At 37.6% G+C, this 24,708-nt stretch overlaps 1 protein-coding gene and 1 long non-coding RNA gene across 2 annotated transcripts in view; both read left to right on the top strand.

Annotated features, from left to right (window-relative positions):
- The window catches only part of LOC137249524 (uncharacterized), a 519,870-nt gene that overhangs the window by 487,723 nt on the left and 7,439 nt on the right, over window positions 1–24,708 (top strand). The window lies entirely within an intron of this gene.
- Window positions 7,726–8,930, top strand: LOC137247776 (Kruppel-like factor 1). The gene has a single exon (XM_067778727.1). The coding sequence runs from the start codon at window positions 7,785–7,787 to the stop codon at window positions 8,916–8,918; it is 1,134 nt and encodes a 377-aa protein (XP_067634828.1). The 5' UTR covers window positions 7,726–7,784; the 3' UTR covers window positions 8,919–8,930.

The raw sequence follows: 24,708 nt of genomic DNA, 5'->3' as shown, positions 1-24,708 counted from the left end.
TTATGTCATCTTCAGTGTCTGAGTATACAGCTCGGTAGCTATTGCATTAAGAAACCGGGTGATACCCATAACTTCAAAATTACGGATTTTTAAGTTAGCTCCTTCTTGATCAAAGTGATATTTGAATCATAGAACTGATCAGCAGGGAGATTAGCTGTTGCATTCTAGAACGATTTTCCGTCATTTCTTGCCAAACTTGGTTTAGAGACAAACAGGTTTCGGCTTTATGTCATCTTCAGTGTCTGAGTATACAGTTCGGTAGCTATTGCATTAAGAAACCGGGTGATACTCATTACTTCAAAATTACGGATTTTTGAGTTAGCTTCCTCTTGATTAAATTGATCTATGAATCATAGAACTGATCAACAGGGAGATTAGCTGTTGCATTCTTGGTTTGGAGACAAACAGGTTTCGCCTTTATGTCATCTTCAGTGTCTGAGTATGCAGTTCGGTAGCTATTGCATTAAGAAACCGGGTGATCCTCATAACTTCAAAATTTCTAATTTTTGAGTTAGCTCTTGATCTTAGTGATCCATACTCCTTATATGAATCATAGAACTGATCCAGAGGGAGATTAGCTGTTGCATACTAGAACGATTTTCCGTAATTTCTTGCCAAACTTGGTTTGGAGACAAACAGGTTTCGGCTTTATGTCATCTTCAGTGTCTGAGTATACAGTTCGGTAGCTATTGCATTAAGAAACCGGGTGACACTCATAACTTCAAAATTTATAATTTTTAGTTAGCTCTTGATCTTAGTGATCCATACTCCTTATATGAATCATAGAACTGATCCAGAGGGAGATTAGCTGTTGCATACTAGAACGATTTTCCGTAATTTCTTGCCAAACTTGGTTTGGAGACAAACAGGTTTCGGCTTTATGTCATCTTCAGTGTCTAAGTATACAGTTTGGTAGCTATTGCATTAAGAAACCGGGTGATACTCATAACTTCAAAATTTCGGATTTTTGATTTAGCTCTTGATCTTAGTGATCTATACTCCTTATATGAATCATAGAACTGATCCAGAGGGAGATTAGCTGTTGCTTACTAGAACGATTTTCCGTAATTTCTTGCCAAACTTGGTTTGGAGACAAACAGGTTTCGGCTTTATGTCATCTTCAGTGTCTGAGTATACAGCTCGGTAGCTATTGCATTAAGAAACCGGGTGATACCCATAGCTTCAAAATTACGGATTTTTAAGTTAGCTCCTTCTTGATCAAAGTGATATTTGAATCATAGAACTGATCAGCAGGGAGATTAGCTGTTGCATTCTAGAACGATTTTCCGTCATTTCTTGCCAAACTTGGTTTAGAGACAAACAGGTTTCGGCTTTATGTCATCTTCAGTGTCTGAGTATACAGTTCGGTAGCTATTGCATTAAGAAACCGGGTGATACTCATTACTTCAAAATTACGGATTTTTGAGTTAGCTTCCTCTTGATTAAATTGATCTATGAATCATAGAACTGATCAACAGGGAGATTAGCTGTTGCATTCTTGGTTTGGAGACAAACAGGTTTCGCCTTTATGTCATCTTCAGTGTCTGAGTATGCAGTTCGGTAGCTATTGCATTAAGAAACCGGGTGATACTCATAACTTCAAAATTTCTAATTTTTGAGTTAGCTCTTGATCTTAGTGATCCATACTCCTTATATGAATCATAGAACTGATCCAGAGGGAGATTAGCTGTTGCATACTAGAACGATTTTCCGTAATTTCTTGCCAAACTTGGTTTGGAGACAAACAGGTTTCGGCTTTATGTCATCTTCAGTGTCTGAGTATACAGTTCGGTAGCTATTGCATTAAGAAACCGGGTGATACTCATTACTTCAAAATTACGGATTTTTGAGTTAGCTTCCTCTTGATTAAATTGATCTATGAATCATAGAACTGATCAACAGGGAGATTAGCTGTTGCATTCTTGGTTTGGAGACAAACAGGTTTCGCCTTTATGTCATCTTCAGTGTCTGAGTATGCAGTTCGGTAGCTATTGCATTAAGAAACCGGGTGATACTCATAACTTCAAAATTTCTAATTTTTGAGTTAGCTCTTGATCTTAGTGATCCATACTCCTTATATGAATCATAGAACTGACCAAGAGGGAGATTAGCTGTTGCATACTAGAACGATTTTCCGTCATTTCTTGCGAAACTGGGTTTGGAGACAAACAGGCTTCGGCTTTATGATATCTTCAGTGTCAGTTTTCGTTCTTAGTTAGTTAGCTGTCACAACCACGCTGAACGTAGCTCACATCAATTTTACAACATTCACATCTTTTCTACTTAGTTTGTACCTATCCATAAGCGTAATACTATCACGCCTTTTAAGCTCCTCTTTGAATTAACCCAGCTCTTCCTGCCAACAACAATGAGAAGCGGTGCCTTAATGTAAGCATGAAATACCCACAACAGCAATTTAAAAGCCTTATTGAAGCTTTATAAATTGAGTTCATCGTCTTACAGTGACTTGTGTGGAGTTTAGCTGTTGGTATTTGAACTCTTTCAATTGGAAGTCCTTACAATTTAATAAACAGTGAGCAATTGAATAATTTAAAGAATGAGTGAATGAATGAATGACTCAATAGGAAAAGCAAGACGGCGCATAGTGAAACACATATACTTAGAAATACATATTTATCTAAAGCAATGGAATGCAGGGGGGATACATTAGATTGAAATCAATTGAATAGGAATGTTATGGGTCTTGAGAGCAGAGAAAGGAGTTTATTTGTTTTTATAGGACTTTAAAGGCTAACTCAACGGATGTATGAGCAATGAAGAGGATATTAAAAAAATATATAAATATTTACGCAACAATTTTACAATATAGAATACTCGTGCTTATATATACTGAAATGCATTTCAGATAATAAAAATATTTTTTTATTGATTGCACAATTTGTATCTAATTTAATGTTAAAGCTGCGTTCTTTGCTATGACCTCATTTTACTTACGAATACACGGAGGTAACAAATTTATATAGTACGTATTGAATAATGATATTTTTTGGATTAATTAAAGGCTTATGGCATTTGTAGTTCTATGACTTAGTAAGTAAAAGGAAGAAAAATAGACATTGAAATACTAAATCTTGTAGACTTATTCAATTTCGAGTGCATAGTGGTAGCACTCAGAGCAAAAAGTTTACTTTGAATGAGAAAAATATTTACCAAAATAATTTTGTTTAATTGAGTAGCGTGTTGGGTTAGGATAAGCCTTGTTATCAGAAATTTGTTAAAGCACAAAACTGAAAAGCCTATCAAATCATTGAACCGCCCTGTTGACAAAATACTATAAGTTATGTAGGACCTATGCCGTCTGCTGCTTCTAGATCTGATAGCTGAGCCACTATAGCTGGAGTCTTAAGCTGGCGCGTAAGAGTCTCGATCACAAAACGTACTAGATCCTTTCCTTCTCCCAGCCACAATTCCTACATCTGCTATCGCTAAATAGTCCTAATTTGAAAGCACGTGACGCCAGAAGGCGGTGTCCAGTAATTTGACCCGTCTACAGACCTCTTTTAAATCATAATGGTAACTTTTTAGTATAAGTTCTCAAAACCTTTCCTGCTTGTTGGATAATGCGCAACACTCACCCCCTTTTAATCTCTTCCAATCCGATTGAGATGTGTACATAGTAAGCTTCGATTAATGCGCCCCTTTAAGCCAGCTCATCCACTTTTTCTTAACCATCTATTGGCCCTGAGGACTAATAAAGATGTATGCTTCTCCCTGTCCGGATTCTTTCCAGGGATTGCTTATATTCCAGTACATATTTAGCTGTTGTGCTGTATGAGATTATAGCCCTAATTGCTCTAGGTTGTCAATGTAAAAACTTCCGCGGCCGCAGTTTTAGCTACTTTTCCTCCAGCGTTTTTACTGCTTTAGTCACAGCTACTATTTCCGTATGAAAAACACTAGTGTGAACTGGCAGCTTGAAATATTTCTTTATTTCCAGATCTGCGCAGTATACCGCATGGCCTGTTCTTTTCATTGCTTCGGAGCCATCGATATACCATTGCCTCGCCCCGTCTGCTATTTGAGTGCCCTTGTGTCAACCTTCCACCTCTATTGTGATTCTTAGGGATCATCGCAGGTATGGAGGTAGGTAGTATAGTCTACGGTCAAGCTGACCCGAGGCATTGAGTCTGAGTTTGTGTTGTAGTTGTAAGTGATTTGTTTTTTGTCCCCATTGCGCATTTGATTGATGACCAGCGTCCACAGGAGATACGACAATACCCCGCCTTGCGGCATGCTCCTGTCCAACGACTTCATACGGCCCACACTGCGAATTAATCTTCCTGCAAATAAACATGCAGCCGATACTACTGGTTAGGGCTTTATGTACTTCAATGTACTTACGACCCACCATGATATCCTGTTTAGAGACGATGTCTAAGCATACAACTAAGCAGTACTTTTTATATTCCAAAGCTTTCTCTATGCTTTTAATCACACTGTTCAGTGCCGTGTCTACCGGCATGCCTTTGCTGTGCGCATGTTGAGTTTTGGAGAACAGTTTTCCGGTCATGTTGGACTTTATAAATAAACCTATCAACCTCTTAAAGGTTTTGAGTAGAAATAGTGTTAAACTAATGGGATCCATACGACCCATCTTCCACAACTTTTGTAGGGCCTAAAACTAGCAGAGGAGGAACGCATTCTCGCTAGGGAAACGCGCGTCACTCTAGTTCAACTTCGATCTGGGTACTGTAATAAGTTTAACTCTTACCTATATAGAATCAACCCAGACACACAAAACATATGTCCTGCTTGCAATGTGTCCCCACATGACACCAACCATCTCTTTACCTGTATTGTGGAACCAACGCCTCTAACACCCCTCTCACTATGGTCCACCCCTGTTGAAATAGCAAGTTTTCTTGGACTCCCGTTCGAGGACATTGATGACAATTTGTATTGTAAATATTGAATGGGGCGAAGCACTGCTACAACAACAGTAATAACAACAACGTTGGTAGAAAAACGAGAGTTCTCCAAGAGGTTGGTACATTATTCAGTATTATGCATCCATTGATTATTATATTAAGCCATTCTACGACCGCTCTACTCGAAACTTGTAGCATGGCTGGGAATATACCATCTGGGTATTCGATCTTGGTATTGGTCACCAAGCCCGGCACTACCCACTCCGTGATCGAAGTGTAAGTGTTGTCTGCTGGCTCTTCTGAATCATCTGCCTATAAGAAACGTGTGTATAAAAGCCCTGCCAAGGACTCTTAAATATAAGGTGACCATAGAAATGAATATCCACAGCTGACGTGGCGCATCTGGCAAAACTTTGGACACTTCCAGGTACCGCACATACACACTAACGCATAAATAGACGTTAGATGTCTACCGTATTACACACACACTCATACACACATATCCAAGAAGTGAGAAAAATATTATTTTTAAACGATGTCAATATTTTTTGTTGTAGTTGATCTATATCGTCACATCACATATGTACATATTGGTGGCCTGTCACCGCTTGGTACACAGCCATCAAACCAACGAATGCAAAAAGCCAGACCTCAGTGATAAGAAATGAGTGCGAGCAGACGTCACTCTACACCACAGCTCACACACACAGCGGAGCGGAATCAACATACAAAGAAGCCAAGTGCTATTTCAGTGATGATGTTGTTGATGAGCATGGCCACACATTAATGAGTCGCGACAAAGCATACATACATACATACGCATTTACAAAAACAAACATAGCGATAGATATGCAAGTGTTTGCGCTCATTATTTTATGCGATATCGTTCAAAGTCGAACGTGCTAATTATTCCCAAAGGACGACGGCCAATTGATGGTATTGCCGCTTGGTGATATTTGTTGGTGAGTGCGTGGTTGTGTGTGCGTATGCTAGCGACTATTTCGTCAAAAATGACAGCTGCAAGTAAAACAGATCCACAGATTCACAAGCGCCAAAAATAAGTACAACAAAAACAAGCTAATCAGGCATGATTACAAAAATTCTCGAGTAAAAAAACAAAATTGTTGACATTGATTGAAAGTTTTTTAATTTGTTTTTTTTTTTTTCTTTATTATTACTTTATGGTCAATTTAGTATGAATTTAAATATAAACAATAAACATGTATGATCGTTTGACCATAACTTTTATGGAGAAATGGTGCCAGACTGCCAAATAAAAAAAGTAAATTAAATGGAATTAGAAGAATTTTTTTATGAACTTAACTAACGGGAGGAAGAACGTTTGCGCTGTAAGACCTACATCAGAGCTGGCATTGTTCCATAGAAGTGGGTCCCGGATACAGTGCTCCGTGCTTCTTTGCCGCCAACGATTTTTTCTTGTAACGAATTTTGTGCGATTCCGATGTCGAATAAATAACTCCAATATTCACTACGGCAAAATGGTCTTTATTAGACTACTTTGGGAGTAGTACTTCACAATCACAATTATCTTGTCTAATAGCGTATTTAAATCAAAATGATTAGTTATTCCTCAGCTTGCGCTGCTCTTATACTCTCTTTTGCTTCGTTCGCATATTTCTCCTAAGTTCTAGGCTTTTCACGCACTTGCCTTCTGGAACAGTTGTATCTTATACTTGGTTATTAAGATAAAAGCGTGTGTAAGTGTGAGTAACAACTGCTGCTCTTAGCTGATGACTACATATATGTATGTGAAATAATCTCTTCGCTTCGAGTTACTGATTATATATCGGTTCCTCGATGTACCCATGCTTAGGCTAAGCTAGCTTATGTGGAGATTTCCAATATTTACTCTATAAAATTGGTTTTGTCCATTGTTAAAACCTCCAGTGAGTGGCGAATGGCGGCATATTCGTCCAACCAGATTACTTTCTAGTAGTCCTCAACAAACCATTAACTTTCTCTCACTTGCAAAATCTGTCAAACTGTCGAAAAACCGCGCACCCGGAAATCTGAGTCGTCTTATTTGCAGTCCTGGATATTGGCAGGAAAACGATTGTAGTCCACTCCTCTTCCTCCTAATCCTGGCAGATCCTGCAGAGGGAGCTTGTTGGTATGCGCCACCGTCGAAGCATTCGTGCAAAATTGCAATAAACTGTGATGATACCCGTAAGTACTCTCACTGCAAATTTATTTAGCTTAATAAGAACGCTAGTAGTTTCTGTCATATCCAAACATGACCACAAGAACTTCAAAATCTCCCAATCAATTTATTTCACAGTAAGTCTATTACCCTTATCTCATTTCCTGGATTTTACTCAGGAAATAACAGAGCAAGGCTCGAAAGCTCCGCGTTATATTCGACTTAATCACGTGGATTCTAATGCGCTTAAGGACTGACGGTCGACTGTAGTATCCTGGAGCATTCGGGCTGCTCTCTCTATGACCTAGACCACCGCTTATAAGACACTGCATAATTAAGGAAGTCGGTACAATTGATCAACCTGCGATTAACTCAAACTTTAAAATTCGATCTGGCATCCTTGCATGATAAATCAGTTGCATTCACAAAACCTCATGTGCGGGTGGCTATGATAGCGTAAACGCGTGGCTTCATTAGCTTGTATCCATGTACAGAGAGTAGAGCATGACATTGGTGATATTGGTTGTTCATTGTGGTAGATAAAAACAAAAATCAATTGATCTTATGATTTTAGCTGATGCACCAGTGCTGAGACGAGCTTTAAAATAATATCAGCTACACGAAAAGTTGGCATTTATAAAATATCACAGCAAGTGACAAGTGAAGTGACGGAAATCTTGTATAGAACCTTTAGCCTAAGTTGAACGTGAGCACAATTTTTATGGCAATTAGAAATGGATTTCTTTGCCACTGGTGGTTTTCAACAAGTGTTCAATGATTTAGAGGATGCAGACCTACACGAGCACTCAGCAGTATTTACAACCAGTTTAGGCAGCCACGCTAACCTCGAAAGTTGCAATTACTACGCGCCTCTTTCAAGTGACAACAAAAACACATTGACACGTCTTAGCGGCGCTGATGATCCTTTCGTACTTGGCGATTCAACAAACGAACAAACTTTATTAGAGCTGCATGTGGACTGGTGTGATACTACAGCTGATACAGCACAATACAGAACAGCCGACGGCAACAGCAATAGCGATGGCATACACACCTATGAATACAGAGTCATCAATGATCATGAGCTACAACTCACGTTCGATCAGCTACTCAGCACGTCACCAACCAATACAAGTGAATTTTCGAACAATAACAATGCACTTTGCGATGTAGATTTGACTGCAGTGTGTGGGCGTAGATTTAGCGTTGAGGAGCTTCAAAACTTAAGCAGCGCCGATAGCTTGGAATCCAATTCAATTCACGAACTAAAGACGAATGCTTTTATAACACGCGAAATGGCTGAATGGGAAGAAAAATTTTTGGATAACTATATTGAGATACCTGAACTCATTGACTTTCTACCCGAAAAAACTCCGCTGTGCACTGAGACATGCGAACATTTTCTGCATGAAAGCTCAAAGAATCTGAAACTACATCGCAAAGTGCGCACAACGAAACGTTCGAAAGAGCTCGCTACTAACGCCGCAGAAGAGCGCACTGCCGCTGGATACATCTGCAACTTTGGTACCTGCGATAAAGTTTATGCTAAACCTGCACATCTAAAAGCGCACATGCGTCGTCATATGGGTGAGAAACCGTACATTTGTAATTGGCCTGAGTGTACATGGAAATTTTCGCGTTCCGATGAATTGGCTCGTCATCGACGTTCGCATTCGGGTGTGAAACCTTATAAATGTAATTATTGCATGAAATGTTTTGCGCGCTCCGATCATTTGACGAAGCATCGAAAGGTGCACGAGCGTCGCCTGCTGGCTGCTAGTAAAGCGGGAAAGACAATTGATGGTGTGCTGCCACAAAGTGTGTTTACAGTGCGACCGGGTCGAAAGCGGAAAAATCAGATATGCTGATCGAGAGCTTGGAATGGATTAGTTAAGAGTTTATTAAAATTTACAGTTATTTGATTGAGTGTGTGCGTATGTTTGTTAGTATAAGGCTTAATTTTTAAATAAAAATGCTAAAGAGTTGAAGTCGAGACGTGCTACTTTACTTGTAAAAACAGAGAACTGTATCGAAATCCCATAGGTGCGTTAACTGGAGTCCTTAAACAAGAAAAGAGATTGCAACTTTCAACCAAACAAAGGTTTTTCATTGATAAAAATCGATGTTCAAGATCAAAAAAGGGTTTTCTCAGTGAGATATGTTTTTTTTGAATTATTTCAATTCTTCTCAGTGATTAATTTTCATTTTCAAATGGAATCAAACCGAAGCCATTTTGAAATAATTACGTGCCTATGTTATCGACTATTTTGGCAACATTTTGGTACTGTTTGTGATTCATTAAACAGTGTTTGAATAGTCTCTACGGAATACGAAAATTTATGGAACAGTTATTATTATCGGATTGTTATCGGCATATTTGTTGTTTGTTAACGCCGAGTTATCGGCCTGTTACCATTACCAACTGTTCTCGCAGAACTATCGAAGTGTTATCGGTACATTATCAAAAACTTATTGACTTGTTAATGAAAAAATATCGATTTGCTATCCAAGTGTTATCAATGCGCAAACGAAAAAATATTTATTTGTTTGCTATAGAAAAAATATCAAACTATTATCGAAGAAAATCGATGTTGTTTTCGAAAAAATATCGATTTGTTGTAGAAAAGTTATCACATTGCTATAGAAAAAATTTTAATTTGTTATAAAAATGTCACCGAAAAGTTATCAGAAAAATATCGATTTTTCATCAATATGTTATCGATTTGTTAACGAAAAATATTGATTTGTTATCGACAAAATATCAAAAGGGTATCGAAAGATATTCTATTTCTATATAAAATTATCGATACCACATTCATATTTTTCGATAACATAACGCTGAATTTTAAATAACAAATCGATATATTGTTTTCTATTACAATTGATAAAATTTCGATAGCAATTAAAAATTTGTTTGATCTAGTCGATAAAAAATCAATATGACCTGTTTCCTTCGCTACCCAAGTCTATTCATTTGCTGAATGTTGATCCAACAAAACCTGACATCCAAAACGTGTAAATTCCGTAGTTGTTTGAAGACATACATATATCGGGCAAATGAGAAGCCCTCACTAGCCTTTATCCAAGTTGTTGCCTGAGGTGATATCATTCATTCAGCTCAAGGTGTCTACAGACCTCCCTTCGAACTTTTTCGCGATCCGCAACGTGATATGACTGCACCGCAGGCCTCAAAACGAACAAGCGATTCATTGTTAATGACAGCAGTTATTAGCGCTGCCTCCTCTTGACCTCAGTACATTTAAGTCCAATCCTTGCTAAACAGTCTTGGGTTTGCGGTCAGAAATTTTCCCAGAACAATTTTGTCGCAGTGTGCCCCTTGCCGTCACTGTGAAAGTTTGCTGGTTTTTAGCCATCTCGTTACAGATTCTAGATTTTTTGAGTTAAGATATTGTAAGAACTGCAGCGCAAGGCCAACATCTCTTGGTCCACTCGAACTGTTCTGCTGAGAACATTGTCTCCTAAGGGCTAAAGGGCTGGCCCAAATGGGTAACGCTTATACCAGCTGCACTCCCGTACTTCCATCTCCTGATATGCGCGTAGAAGAGGGTCGCCGCGGCAAAGCCAATGCCAAATATCACCCAATGACATCCAGTTTTAATGAAGGTGCTACATACGGAGACATAACACGTATGACCCAATTTTTGTGCCTACACCGCAATCCACCACAGGGCAGTTTGATCGTAAATTGCGCTCATGATAAGGAAGAGGCTTTACTGTAGCATCGTTCACGCCCTGGATAGAAATCAACCTCGAAGTATAACGTAACCTTGACAAAACTACGAAGCTATGGCATGTTGCATATCATATTCAGAGCTTTCGAAGGACAAAATCTAAAAGGCTGTGTAATCGAAATACCGGCAGCTTGTAGAGCAGCCTGGAAACTTACCCCACATGAACCATTATTACAATCAGATAGGCGACATTAGTTTCCTTAACATTGGCTTAAAGGCAAACATAGTGCCACACAACCGAAAAGCTTTATTTCGTGGTCGATAAGAGAATGTAAGCATATGATTATCACTGTTTTTCCACTGATGAGAAGCTTACGTTGCGATCGAAGTTCTCTAAGCATGTCCCAGACTTTCTTCGTCCTTTTATTTTAAAATCCGTCGACAACGTTGTAACACTACGTCATCTGCAGTAACATAGATCCAAACTGATTTCAGGTGTGGTAACATCTTGTGGACTAAGTTTTTGTTGTTATTGTAGCAATTAAGATACTCTCCGAATGTTTTGGGAACTATTATCGATGTTACTATCTCCGATGCTGCTTCCTCGTGGGTACGCCCTCGTTTAGACAAGATTGAGATTGTGGAAGCTGTAAATTGCGCTCATCAAACCTTTTAATGACTTATGGACTACTTTGTGACGCGCAGTCCTGCAATCTGCAAGGGAGGAAATATCTGCAGAAAATCTCTTCTCCCAAAAGAGTTCCATCATAGATCTTATTAAGTCCTACGCTGCTCGTATATCTTTGTTTCCTGCCTTTCAAATTTATCACCTACCAACCAAGCATCAAATGATAGTCTTTGGTATTTCTTTCTTCCTTTCCCAAGTGTATTAACTTCATTTCCTTTTAGTTAAAAAAAAAATATGTACAAATAATGTTATAAAGTCACTTCTTCTGAGTTTGCTGATAACAATAACTTACACGTACACACAAATACACATGCGAGCTCACTTTGATCCCTGCTCGCATATTAACTTTTAAATAAATGAGATTTTTAATTTGCCACCAAACGAAATGACATTATCGATACTTGTCGTATTACAGTAATAACCAGCATTATCGGAGGATACCCAATAAATATGGCATGGGTGAGAGATGCTAAACGAATTATTGCACGGCCCTAGCAAGGATTGCATGTATTTTAGAATGGACGGACGATGAATGAACGATGAACAAAAGTAGGCGGCGCTTTGGTTGGTGGGAGGATGCTGCGTAAATATCACAGGATGAATGGGCTGAAATGTGGAAGTTCATGATACTACTGTGACCAAAATATTAAAAATGATTAATGATATAACATTACTTCCATTTGATTTCATAAATCGTATCGTTGACTGCGATTGGCTTGTACAGAAGTGGAGTAGGATGGCGAAAGGACGACCAAAAAGCAATAACTTTTCCAACAACGTAAATTCATCAAATCGATATTGAATGCGCTGGATGATTTCGATTAGTTTCCGGTCACATGACAGAGTTTCATTTCATTGAGTAAAGCAAAATATATTAACTCACTTGCATTTGGCTGCCTCTTGGGGTGTACGTATACCGTGGAGCTATAACAAAGCCTGATAGAAGCAGCAGCAGCAGTTGCAGTAGCAACCGCGAAGCTAACAAGTCAGCACCGTTTTGTTTAACATTTAATTCAATTTTCACAAAGCGTTGATCTTAATTTGCAGATATGGAAAATTATATTTCACGCCGAAGGAGAATGAAAGATTTTCGCAAGAAAATAGAATTGAAAATAAATTGATAGCAGCAAAGCGAGTTCATTACAGGTCAAACGTAGAGCGCAAAGTGTGAGAGGTAGAAAATTATTAAATTGATTGTGCAAGGTGAATTTTTTTATTTAAAGGAGGAGAAATTACATAAATTTCCCTTATGAAGTGAAGAACTTGCTAAGGAAATATTTCAAAACGTTGCTATGGCAATTTCTCCAATCCGGTGGGGTTGGGTTAAGATTATATATATAAGTTGTATCACCTAACTGCTCTCCATCATCTTAGCAGGAAGAAAGGACAGAGCGTTTTCTTGTATCTGCCACACCTACGCTGCGAGCGATTGGGTTTGGATCAAGAGGTCAGGAGTATAAAATGTGGTTTTATTGGCCTTCTTGCCTTCATGGAGAAAAGACGGCGAGGCATTTTCTCTGCATATGAGTTATCTGTGTTGCGATAAGGAATCAGACTATTTCCTACTTCTGTGTTAGGAAACATACATTTGAGATCTTTGATAACCAGAAACAAATTTTAAGACGTTGGTGTTGTTTTTATAGCGATAAAGACACTCCCCGAAGGTTTTGTGGAGTGTTATCGATGTTGATGGTCATTTTCTGGATGCAGATCCGTTACGTTGCGGTAACAAGCACTATCAAGATACTAGCCCGACCATCTCGGGAACGATTTAGTGTGACCACATCAAACCTTGTAGGCCGAAGCGCCCTCACACTTTCTACATTCATGAGGGAATTTGGGTCACCAAAGCCCCAGCTTTTATGGAAACCGGATTCGACGCGGGTAAGAGAGGTTAACAATTAGGTTGGTGAAGCCATAAATTGTGCTGGCAGCCCCTTGAAAGAGTTTTTTATCCGGTTTCACCTGTTGCCACCTGGTCAAAGGATATTTCGCGTGGGGAATAATGACGCTCCGATGCGTGTGGTAGTAAACTTTTCAAGCCCGCTAGATATTTTATCGTCAGTGTAAGACTTATAAACTGTTAAGCTAACTCAAGCAGCGACCCGCCTGCTCGTTTCTTCTCATTTGAACTTATAGCCAATGTCATTATATCTGGTCGCTTTACCTTTATTAATTGAAGGAAAAGAAATTGGGACGGCGTCGGTTTTAAAAGGGTTTTGTGTGAGTGCTTTTCGTAGGCAGCATTTCAAGGTATTCTCGATGCGTATCTAATACCTCCGAGGAGATTTTGTTCGATTGTCTCCTCCAGTGTCTCCTCGTGATTATTTTTAATTTTTTTCTACAAATTTAGTGAGTAGGAACCTACAGTTTTTATGCTGACTTCGAGAGACATCAACAAGGCAGAGAACTTTTTCATGGCCAAAATACAATCGAAATATTTGCCAAACCCATACCTAAATTTGTTCCAAGTATTTATTTTCATATCACTTTTCACAAAGCATGAACCTAGATCATTCGGTGTAGTAGGTTGGCACGCTGCCACCACACCAGGGTGACCGAGATAGCTAAATAGTTAAATACTTTTGACAAGGTCAGCCACAGCCACGTACTGAAACATATAGATGTGAACACCGAAATATCTAAGTGATCGGTGGACTTCAGTATTGTACAAGAATGCAATACCTAATCCAAGAATAAGTAAACAAGTGGTACTAAAGGGTGGCTTCCTATTCTTTTTTTCCACATATCGAAGCTTCATTTTCCACCAGATAGAGTCCCCATTGGTTCTTATGCGGGTAACAGCACAATAATAGCAAAACGCTAAGGCCCCTTCAGAGAGGAGCTATCGTTTATTATTATCGACTTCAGCGTCCTTGCTCACAACGTGGAGGGCACAGATGATAGAGCTATTGGAGATCCACTTCGAGGGCATCACGCTTACGATTCTCTAATAACGCTTTAATATTGAGCGTTTGTTCGACAATAGTCTTACATTGCTGCACGTCCATCCGCAACTGCGTCTGGAATACAAAGCCGTAATAAAATCTTCAAGTCTTTGACGTTTTGACCCGATGTTCGATTATTAGTATTAGTATTAGTTAACACCCTTAAGAGGTCTCCGTCTTCTAAAAGGGCCAAGATTTATATGGGCTATCTCTGACCTTGGTGTTACCGTTCGTAGGGATTAGAAGAAACCCGTAGTCATACGTCGTTACTTAGTGAGATAATTATTTGCGCTCACTTCACACATATTTCTATTTATTACTAACACAGTCTGCAGAATACAACCCTTCAGTAGTGCAATTTCCTTCAGTAGTGCAATTTCCTTCAGTAGTCGCTGAAAAAGCACATTAGCAATATCAGAAGAGGGTTTTGTCTATTTGCGTATTTCAAAAGTTATATTTTGCAAACAAAGGCTTACACGCAGAATGTTTTACTTACTGCTTAATGTTATTAAAATTTTTTGTTAGACACAAGCAATAAAATACTACCTTAATAGCAAATTTTCGAATCATTTTTGAGTGTTATAAGACCTACGTGCTTACATCTTGCTGCATTGCCCGTTGATCAACGACTAAACTACTACCGCTATGCATATTTTACTCTTACCAACACCGCTACACATTCACTTTTGATTACCGCTACTCTCAATTATTTAGCGCAGCGAGAGAAAAAGAAGTTTACAATGTTTTTTATGCAAATCAGCACATCCACGTGCTCTATTGAATTGAGGAGCACTACGTTAAATGTGTTCTACATCGTATACTCCTTTTTATACCTATTTTCTGCTCTTTTGGCCTAAACAATTGCTACGCATTTGTTTTCTCCTTCATTTTTCTTTTAGTGTGAATAAACCTGCGTGCACGCATCTTGCTGCGTTACCCGTTGATCAACGACTAAACCACTAACACAACGCATATTCTACTCCTACCAACGCAGCCACAATTTCAATGTGGTGATCACTGGTCTAAATAAATTAACGCAGTGAGAGAAACAGATGTGCACACTGTTTTTTACTCAAAGCAGTGCATCCACGTGCTGTATTGCATAGATGAATAGATTTGCAACTCTTTGTTTCGAGAGAGCGCTGTCAAAATGCACATTTTTTATAACATTTATCAAAGATGCCACTCCAAAGAAAAATGAATAGATCTGAAAATGTGGATTTTTGACATACATTGCGGCGATTATAATTTCAATCATTTAATAAAATGATAGTCGTAAAATATTTATTTCTTTAAACTTATTTTACAATAATACGACTAGTTAGAGTTAAATATAAACAAATCTAAGTAAAATTTGCATTTCGATTAAATTAATTAGTCAAATATTGTATCGCATTTAACTCGCAGTGAAAACCATATATTCTTTTGAAATTTCAGTAAATCGGACCTATGATATAATAGTTAACATCATTTAATAGATAGGGTTTATCCTACATGTTGACGTTCCAGGTTCTGTGATCAAAATGGACTGGTTGCATTGGTAGTTCATATTTACAAAACCTGTTTTTGGTGATAACTTATAATTGTGAAATAATATTTACCCTCCGCCTTCGAACTAATAATATTTACACTAAAAAAAGTATTTTTATCCTTTTTCCCATAATTTTTGAACGCTATTCTACAGTTGTAGGTCAAACTAAAGTTTACCGAAATTGTTGGTCCGTTTTTCGTTTTGGCTGGCACATTTTTTATTCTGGCACCCGCTTCAGCTGGCGCGAGGGATTTATGTGTGATTGTTGCCAGCAACAACTAGAAGATAAATCCTTCGTGAGAGCGAAAATATGAGAGCGTAAACAAAAGATTCGTATCAATCTAATCTATGATGTATTGATTTGACGTGCACTGCGTTGAATGGCTTTGACATCATCTACTCCTTTTCTTTACCTCTCTCTCTCTCTCTGCCTAAGTGACTGTTACACATTTGTGTCCTCTTTAATTTTTTTCTCATTCTTACTCAAATATACGCTCTTCATCGACCTATTTACTATCTGCAAAATTCGTTATAACAATATATAATTTATGCATTTACAACAACAATGATAACATTTATCTTCAACGGAAATTATTTATTATATGCCCATTCTGCTATTTGGTGCGTTATGGGATAAACGTGTGATTTAACAACGTTTCGCTGAGGTAATTAGCACAAAATTTATGATCAAAATGTTTGCCTACGAAATGGGACTATTATTAATAATTTATTTATAATGTATTCAAAATATTTGCATGTAAATGAACAATTAAGGGAATACATTAGCACTCGCTAATTTAACAAGAATATCTGATGATGGTTGTAGTTAAGCGTTCAATATTTTCAAGCTTAAATTATTTGTTAGGAAATAGTTTGGTTATATAAAAAAGCTTAAATTTATTCTATTATTTATCATAAATATTTATAGGAATATATGCATACATAAAAATAAATTCATACAAGGCACGATAAACTCCGAAGAGATTTTAGGCCGAGCTTTTTTCCAATTTGCGTCGTGCTTCTTAAATTTTTCCTACAAATCCGCAGGACGCGACCTACATATTAACCGCCGCTTAATAACGGCATCTGCAAGGCTGATACGTTTTCTCTGAAAAACTTTTTATGGCAGAAATACAGTCAAAGTGTTTGCCAAGTCACTGCCGAGGAACGACCCTGCCTGTAACCGCTTTTTACTAATTGAAAAAACTTGTTTATAATTTTTGAAGTTGCTTTGCACGGGAGTTGAACCCAGGATCTTCGGTGTGATGGAGCACACTACCACAACACCACTGTAGCCGCCCGCCTATACATACGACTGTCAATAATACATAATTCACGTTATATATATATTATATTCATGATACTCTTATCATTATTTGCGCTCTTGGGAATTAACCGCAAGCGCCATCGCAATCACCATCACCCAAATTCGCAGATGCCACAGAAAGTGTGCTATACATGGTTTCAGTGCCAGTATATGATTGTCACCGTTACTTTTTATACATAAATAGTTTGAAGAAATCAGAAGTCCAATACTTTCGGAAAACAACAGCAAGCGCAACATTTGTAACACAAGCATTGAGTTTTTTTTTACAAAAATTTAAAAAGCTTATGATGGGATTCTGTAATTTTGAACTAAAATCATATAACGAGGCTCTGATTCTAAATAAAACATTTCAAAGCAACAAGTTCACCAGACCCTTGTACCAAGATGAATGCCTTAGTCAGCCTCTACTTCACAAAGTGACTCACCCACCCTCTACCAGCAACAGGAGATCATTCGCATAGGCAAAGAATAGAAATCGGTACGAGTTGCACAAAAAGAGAGTTCATCCCCATACTCAAAATATATGGACCACAGATGGATGCCTGAGGATAACCCCGGATCCCTTCCATCTTAACAAAACGCGTGCGAGTTTTGCCTTTTCTGGCTTATATATAGAAGCAAAAAAATTGGCCGCTGCGTTTTATGAGGACAAGACGAAGTACTTGTTGTCATCCAAGTAAGAAAAAGCTGTCAGCTTAGAAAGCAAATGAAGAATATCTCTTGCTTTTTTGGACTGAGTAGGCGTTGAAGAGTAAAGTTTCCTCTCAACAAATAATAATCACGCTCTACAAGTGGCTCATTATACATGTCCTGATTTATGAGGTGGAATCACGTACGGTGTCGGGAGAAGATGAGATGGCTCTACAGTTTTCGAGAGAAAAGTGTTTCGGAAGATCTATTTTCCTGCCCGTGATTCCAACGGGGGCTCAGAATATACCCGCGGTAGGTACGCCTGCCGTAAGAAGCGACTAAAATACCAAATCGATTCAAGGGGTTTTGCAGCGCAACTCTCTCAATGGGTTGCAAGCACAATATACAGCTTCTCCAACCCAATTGTCAACCTCACCTACACCTGGCGAATCCTGTTTCATTAACAGCTGAGGCTATGGTGACCCCGAACTCCTGATGGATGAAGAGGGTAGGAGGGCGGTATGGCCAATCATTCCCGATATGGTAGGGCTAGTACCTTTATGGTGCTTGTTACCGGGACGTAACCGATCTGTATTCGGCAAAGGACCATCAACATCGAGTAAAGCGTAAGAGTAACCGTAGTCCTTGTAAGTGTAATGATATATGGAAAATAAAGTAAATTATCGAACATTTCTGGGAAATGTATCGACTGTTTATCGAAAAGTGATCTATATGTTATCGAAAAGTTATCAATTACGAAAATGCGTTTTTGTTATCAAAAATTATGGTTTTGGTATCAAAAAGCTATCGATTTAATATCAAAAATTTTGCAAATTCATTTGCTATCGGTTTTTTAATAACAAGTTATCGATTTCCTATTGATAATTTATAGAACGGCTTTCAAAAAGTTAACGCTTTCTTATCAACAAATTTTTGATTTGTTATTGATTATTTAACGATATGTTTCAAAGAAGCTGTTATAGATTTGTTATTTGAGTGTTACCAATTTCTAATTGGCGTCTTATCTTTTTGTTATCGAAAAGTTATCGATTTGATTTCGAAGTCTCACAAGTTTGTTATCGTCATTTTATTGATTAGTTAACGACGACTCATCGGTTTAGTATGAAACAGATATCGATAAAACTTTAATATAAAATCGATGACACATATGTAAACAATCGGTAACAAATCCATTAAAAACCAGTCAGAGGCCTGTGAATCAGCGATACAAATTCGATAGCAAACCGATAAGTCGACAAAAAGTATTCGCTTTCGATAATAAGCCTGTAATAGAGCAATTATTTTTCTAAATTGAGTGTTATCGATACGAAGTCGGCGAAACTCTTCTCAAAACGCCCGAAATTGCTTGCTTCTAGAAAAGTAATCTCTGTTGTGGTTTAAATTCAACCGCTTAAAAACATTAGTTTTCTCGAAGTACACCTGAGCGTATACACATCGAACTTCACGAGTACTTGGCACTCGGTCCTTTTTTTCGTTTAGGCACCGGCCTTGATTCCGTTTTTCGTCTTTGCATCTAGTTCAAATATGGTATCAGGACAGCTTACTGTCTGGCGTCGGATTTTTCTAGTTCTCGTAAGCAGCTTCAGTTTTAATTTTAAATTTCAGACATTTTTCACCGCCGGTTTCGGTTTCAATTTAAGTTATGTTTTTGGTTTTGGACTCTTATATTACTACAGCTTGCGGCTTTGTGTTGGCATGACTCGGTATCTGTTTTATACTGGGTTTCATTGCAGTATTTGTTTTCGATTTCGAATTCGTTTCCGGTTTTTGCTGCGCATTTTTCCGAGTTTCGTTTTTCGGTTTTTATTGCAAAGTCCGTACTCGCTCCGGCGGTGTTTTCTATTACAATTTTAATTATATTTTTGGTTTTAGATTTTGTCTTGGTATAAAGAAGCTTCCTTCTTTCGGTTCAGATTCGGTAGCGGCTTCGTATTGGGTTTCATATTGGTATTTGGACTCGTTATCGAATTCGGTTCCAGCTTTGACTCCAGATTTTGCTGCGTGTCGTACTAATTTGCGGATTTCATTCAAAATTCCAAACACCTCTAAAAATTTATTAAATTTCCTGTTGGAGTTCTGGTTTCAGTCTCGCTTTCATCTCAGGCTCCGGTATAAGTTCCCAATACGACCTCGGTTTGGAATAGGTGATAAATTTATTCAAATTCGTTTCAGATCCTGTCCACGTTTCGTATGGGGTATAGATTTTTTTGTAAATTCAATCTCGTTTTATTAAAATTAATTTCTTTTTGGGAAAACATCGACTTTCTAGTGATGTTATAATTTTCACACGCACTGCGCGGATTAGCTTAAATACATTTATTTTTATATGAAATCTATTTCTGTGCAATTTTGTTTACAGTTGCAGGGCTAAATATTTTATTTATCTAACTCACACAAAAAAAAAAGAGAAAACAAAAAAGCAAATTGATTGTAAATCAAAAGCAGTATTAGCTGTCAAAGTTGACATGCGCAAGGTAAAAGCAAAATATTATTTTATTAAAAAGGGCTATGGTTAAGTAATTTGTTTTTTAAACTAAAAACCGCGAGCTCTACTTTGTTTTAAATCAATATACAAACACACAATTTTCTCCAAATCATGTAAAACGATATAGTACACTGTAAAAATTGCCAGAGAAATTTTTTGAGAAAGGAACTAAAAAATTTTGCGACCAAATTAATTTCTCAGTAAGCCGCTTCTTTTAGCCTATATCTTCATTGGCAGTGTTTTTGCATTTGATACTTCAGAGTAGCGACACAAAATATGCTCTGTTACTGCTCCAGCTCTAAATATGAACAGAGCATAGAGCAGAGTCGGAGCATAAAGAAGTGATAGCATTTCTTAGGCACTCACATAAGCGTGTTTTAGAGCGGAGCAAAGAGCAGATAAAAAACTCAAAACTATGCCATTTGTAGACGAGCGTGAGCAAAAAAAATAACATGAACAGAGCATAGAGAAGAACCGCAGCATAAAGAACTGATAGCATTTCTTAGGCTCTGACGTGTTTTAGAGAAGAGCAAGCAGCAGATAAAAGACGGAAAACTATGCCATTTTTAAAGGAGCGAGAGCAAAAAAAATTACATGAACAGAACATAGAGCAGAGCCGGAGCATAAAGAAGTGATAGCAATTATTTGGCTCTGACAGGAGCTTATTACGTTAAACAAGTATTTAGCAACTTTAACTAATAAAACTTTTTGACGAATTAAATTGCAACAGAAAACCTTACCAGATGAGGGTCTTATTTTCATTATTAAACGGTTTTATTTAGCTTGACTTGACAGGCTGACTGGTTGGCTGGCTGGCACGAATTTTGTAATTGAAATTTAAGTAACTTCTGGATAAGCTACAAGCTTAAAACTTGGAATATATTTCAGAGCCCGATTATAATGCAATAATAAGAAAAAAACTACGATAGGTAGCGCATTGATCGAAATATTTCAATTTTTTTCATATTTGGATTTTTCTTATTTTTTTCATATTTGGAACACATAATACATTCAATAATAGAAAGAGACCTATGAAAAAAATCGCCAATAGGTGGCGCATTGATCGAAATATTTCAAAAAATCGTATTTATGGTCCGATTTTACTCATATTTGGAACACATGATACATATATGAATATATGAATAGAAAGTGACCTATGATGTCCGATTTGGCTCATATTTGGAACAAATACTACATACAGTCCGGTAGAATTAACATCAAAATATTTTGGAGTTCGAGGAGGGACAAGCATACGTGGCGCATAGTCGAGTAAAGTCTTTGGAAGGATTATGTATTGAGGACTTAGATTGTATCAAACTGTCAGGAAAGAGTCCTTGTAATAATAAGTCACTATATGAACTAAATAGAATGAGAAATAATAGGAAATTAAATAAAAACTAAAAACTTGAAAATAAAATAATAAAAAAAAAAATTTTAAGTCAAACGGTTTTATTGAAAACAATATTTACATAAAGTAATAATAATACTAAAAGCTAGAATATAATTAGGTAGGTCCTAGGTACTAGTCATCACACTCCTTATCAATCTAGGTCGTTGATCAGACAATTAAATAAAAGCGTTGGATGCTGGAGTATTCTCGCCTCATTATGAAGGTGGTGTTCTGGGGACATAAGAAGACAGCCCATGGAGGTTCTGAGAGCAGTAGCATGAAATCGGGTGACCAATTGCTTTGTAAGTAGTATTGCACGTTCTTTTATATTTTCCCCAAGTACTGGCAGCAAGAGATTTTATTACGGCTCTGGATTTTCAGTACAATTGCGGCTGCATGCTCACCAAAATGTAGATCTTGATCAAACGTCGCACCCAAGATTTTGGGGTGTAGGACAGTCGGTAGCGTAGTGCCATCGACGTTGGTGTTCAAAATGGTCGGCATTTGGGACGTCCATGTTGTAAGTAAGGTCGCGAAGGATTTAGTCGGTGATAATGCCAGGTTTCGCGAGGCGAATAAAGCGGAGAGGTCAGGGAGGTAGCAGTTTATTCTGTTGAAAAGCGCATCGATCTGTGGGCCCGGGCCTGTGGCCATAGTTGTGCAGTCATCGGCGTAAGAAACGAAGTAACTCCTTCTGGTGACGAAGATAGTTTTGATATGTTGAAGTTAAGCAAAAGTGGTGCTAGGACACCACCCTGTGGCACACCTTCATTAAATCTTCTTGGTTTTGATGTTTCGTTTCTGAATTGCACCGATGCCTGTCGACTACCCAGATAATTTGCAGCCCACATATTAAGACATGGGAGAAGGATAGACCCTTCCAGGTCTTGCATTAATGTGCCATGGTTGACCGTATCAAAAGTTTTTGATAGGTCCAGCGCAACGAGTACTGTTCTATGGTGGGAGTTTTGATTTAAACCGCAATTTATCTTGATGCTAATGGCATTTTAACAACTTCTTAGCTGCCGGCTATATAACCTTTCTGCTTCAAATTGCTGGTTATGTGTATGGAATATTCTTCATTGCCTTGTACATAAGTGTGGCTGCTTGCTTTAGTGTGTAGATGTACATAAGTGTGCAAGCTTTCTGTTTTTCTTGTTGTGATTATTTACGAATACGAGTAGGATAGCGATGCTAATATTGGCCACAGTATTATTACTTAGATACAGCGAAGTTTAATTTTGTTTCACTTCTACTCCGACTTTCACTCTTCCTACCTCTCCCACCCAAATAACTTCATATTCGGAATATATATACCAAATATAGCGAACTAAAAATGTATGCTTCTGTCCCACGCATTCCCACCTCCCCTTTCACTTTTGCCCCTATTTCGACATTCATTTCTACTCCCTATACCTCTACCGTCTCAATTTTTTGATCTAGGAAAGATAAGGCGACAGTTGTTTCGATTGTACCTCGTAAATCTGTTCAAACCTCTTCAAATGGCAGTGAGACTCGAATACGCACTTCTGCGGTGATTGGGCTGTTGACAAACACTTCGAAAACACACTCAGCCAAAGCTATACGGTTGTTGTTGTACAACTTTTCCAAACCTCCTTCTATGCGTAGTGGACAATACATATTTCGTATTTCGTAAATATTTCATTTTGGGCATTCTAATATTTGACCTAACTATTTAGGTGTATTATATCCCACTCTCCTCAATTTTTTTTTCACTATCCATCCCCATTCTTGTCACTTTCATATATAGTACTCAAATTCTCAACTCTTCATTAGATTTGTTAAATTATAAATGACTAAACTTTGTTCAAAAGTTCATTTACAATATCTTAGCACATTTCTCCAATGTAACCTAGCCAGCATGAAATGTAACATTTTTCGCACTTTAAAGTTAATCACAAAAACTAAAAGACTAACAATATAATAAAACCGTGGCAACTTTGTAACTTTCTGCCAGCGGTCAGCCAGCGCATAATTTAAGCAATTTTGAAGTAATTTATCATGAACTTACAACTAGTAGCTAAAGAAGAATTTAGTAATAATAAAAAGAAAACTATTCACCTGCTGGTTTTTTAGTTGAGCGAAGAAATGACTTGGTAGCTTTAAATTTTGTTATAAACTGTACTTATTTGATTCATTGCTGTGGCGTAGAGAAATTGAATTCATGCAAATTTACGATTTTTTTATGTTTTATCGATAATTGCTTAATTATCGATATTAGAGAAAAATTACAAAACTTACAAACATCGATTGTTACTAGGACATGTTTTTGAACTTCACTTCTTCATCAACTAGCTTTCCGGAGCTGAGTTTTGAAATCGAAATCTCCAACATTCATACTTTATACTAATCCGCTCAGCCATATAAAAGCCCCGCTGCTCACTTTGCAATTGGTCTCTAAGTGTTGCCTTTTTGTTGCTGTTCCTTTATTCGCCATTTAGGTACATACTTATTCTATATGCTTTTTAGTCCCGATTGTGTGGAGTAATTATAGACACGCTTTAAGAGCTTAGAAACATTGGGTTTTTATAGCATTGCTTTTATAAGCAGAACTTCCGCTGTTCCCTATTATATCAACTAAGTTCTTGAGGCGCGCCTATAATTATTCCAGACAATTAGGATTAAAAATCATATAAAATAAGTAAGTACCTAAATGGTGAATAAAGGAATAGCAATAAAAAGGCAACACTTAGAGACCAATTGAAAAATAAATGTTTCACTTTCCCTTTTAACTATACATTTTGCATTGATTTCGACGGTTATCGGCTTGTTATGAATTTATTATCGATATCATGCGTTATTGATAAGTTATTAATTTGTTATAGAAAAAATATGTAAAAGTACCGTCTTCATTATCGAAAATTTTTTTTGATTTTTGTTTCGAATTATCGGTTTGTTAATAGCATGTTATCGATTTGTTTGTGG

The sequence above is a fragment of the Eurosta solidaginis genome, chromosome 4 (genome assembly GCF_040869045.1).
Source record: "Eurosta solidaginis isolate ZX-2024a chromosome 4, ASM4086904v1, whole genome shotgun sequence".
Lineage (NCBI taxonomy): Eukaryota > Metazoa > Arthropoda > Insecta > Diptera > Tephritidae > Eurosta > Eurosta solidaginis.
This window is presented reverse-complemented; position numbering and strand designations above follow the sequence as displayed.

What these genes read in the sequence shown, in the direction of transcription:
- LOC137247776 (XM_067778727.1), top strand. Translation starts at nt 7,785, where the DNA reads ATGGATTTCTTTGCCACTGGTGGTTTTCAACAAGTGTTCAATGATTTA.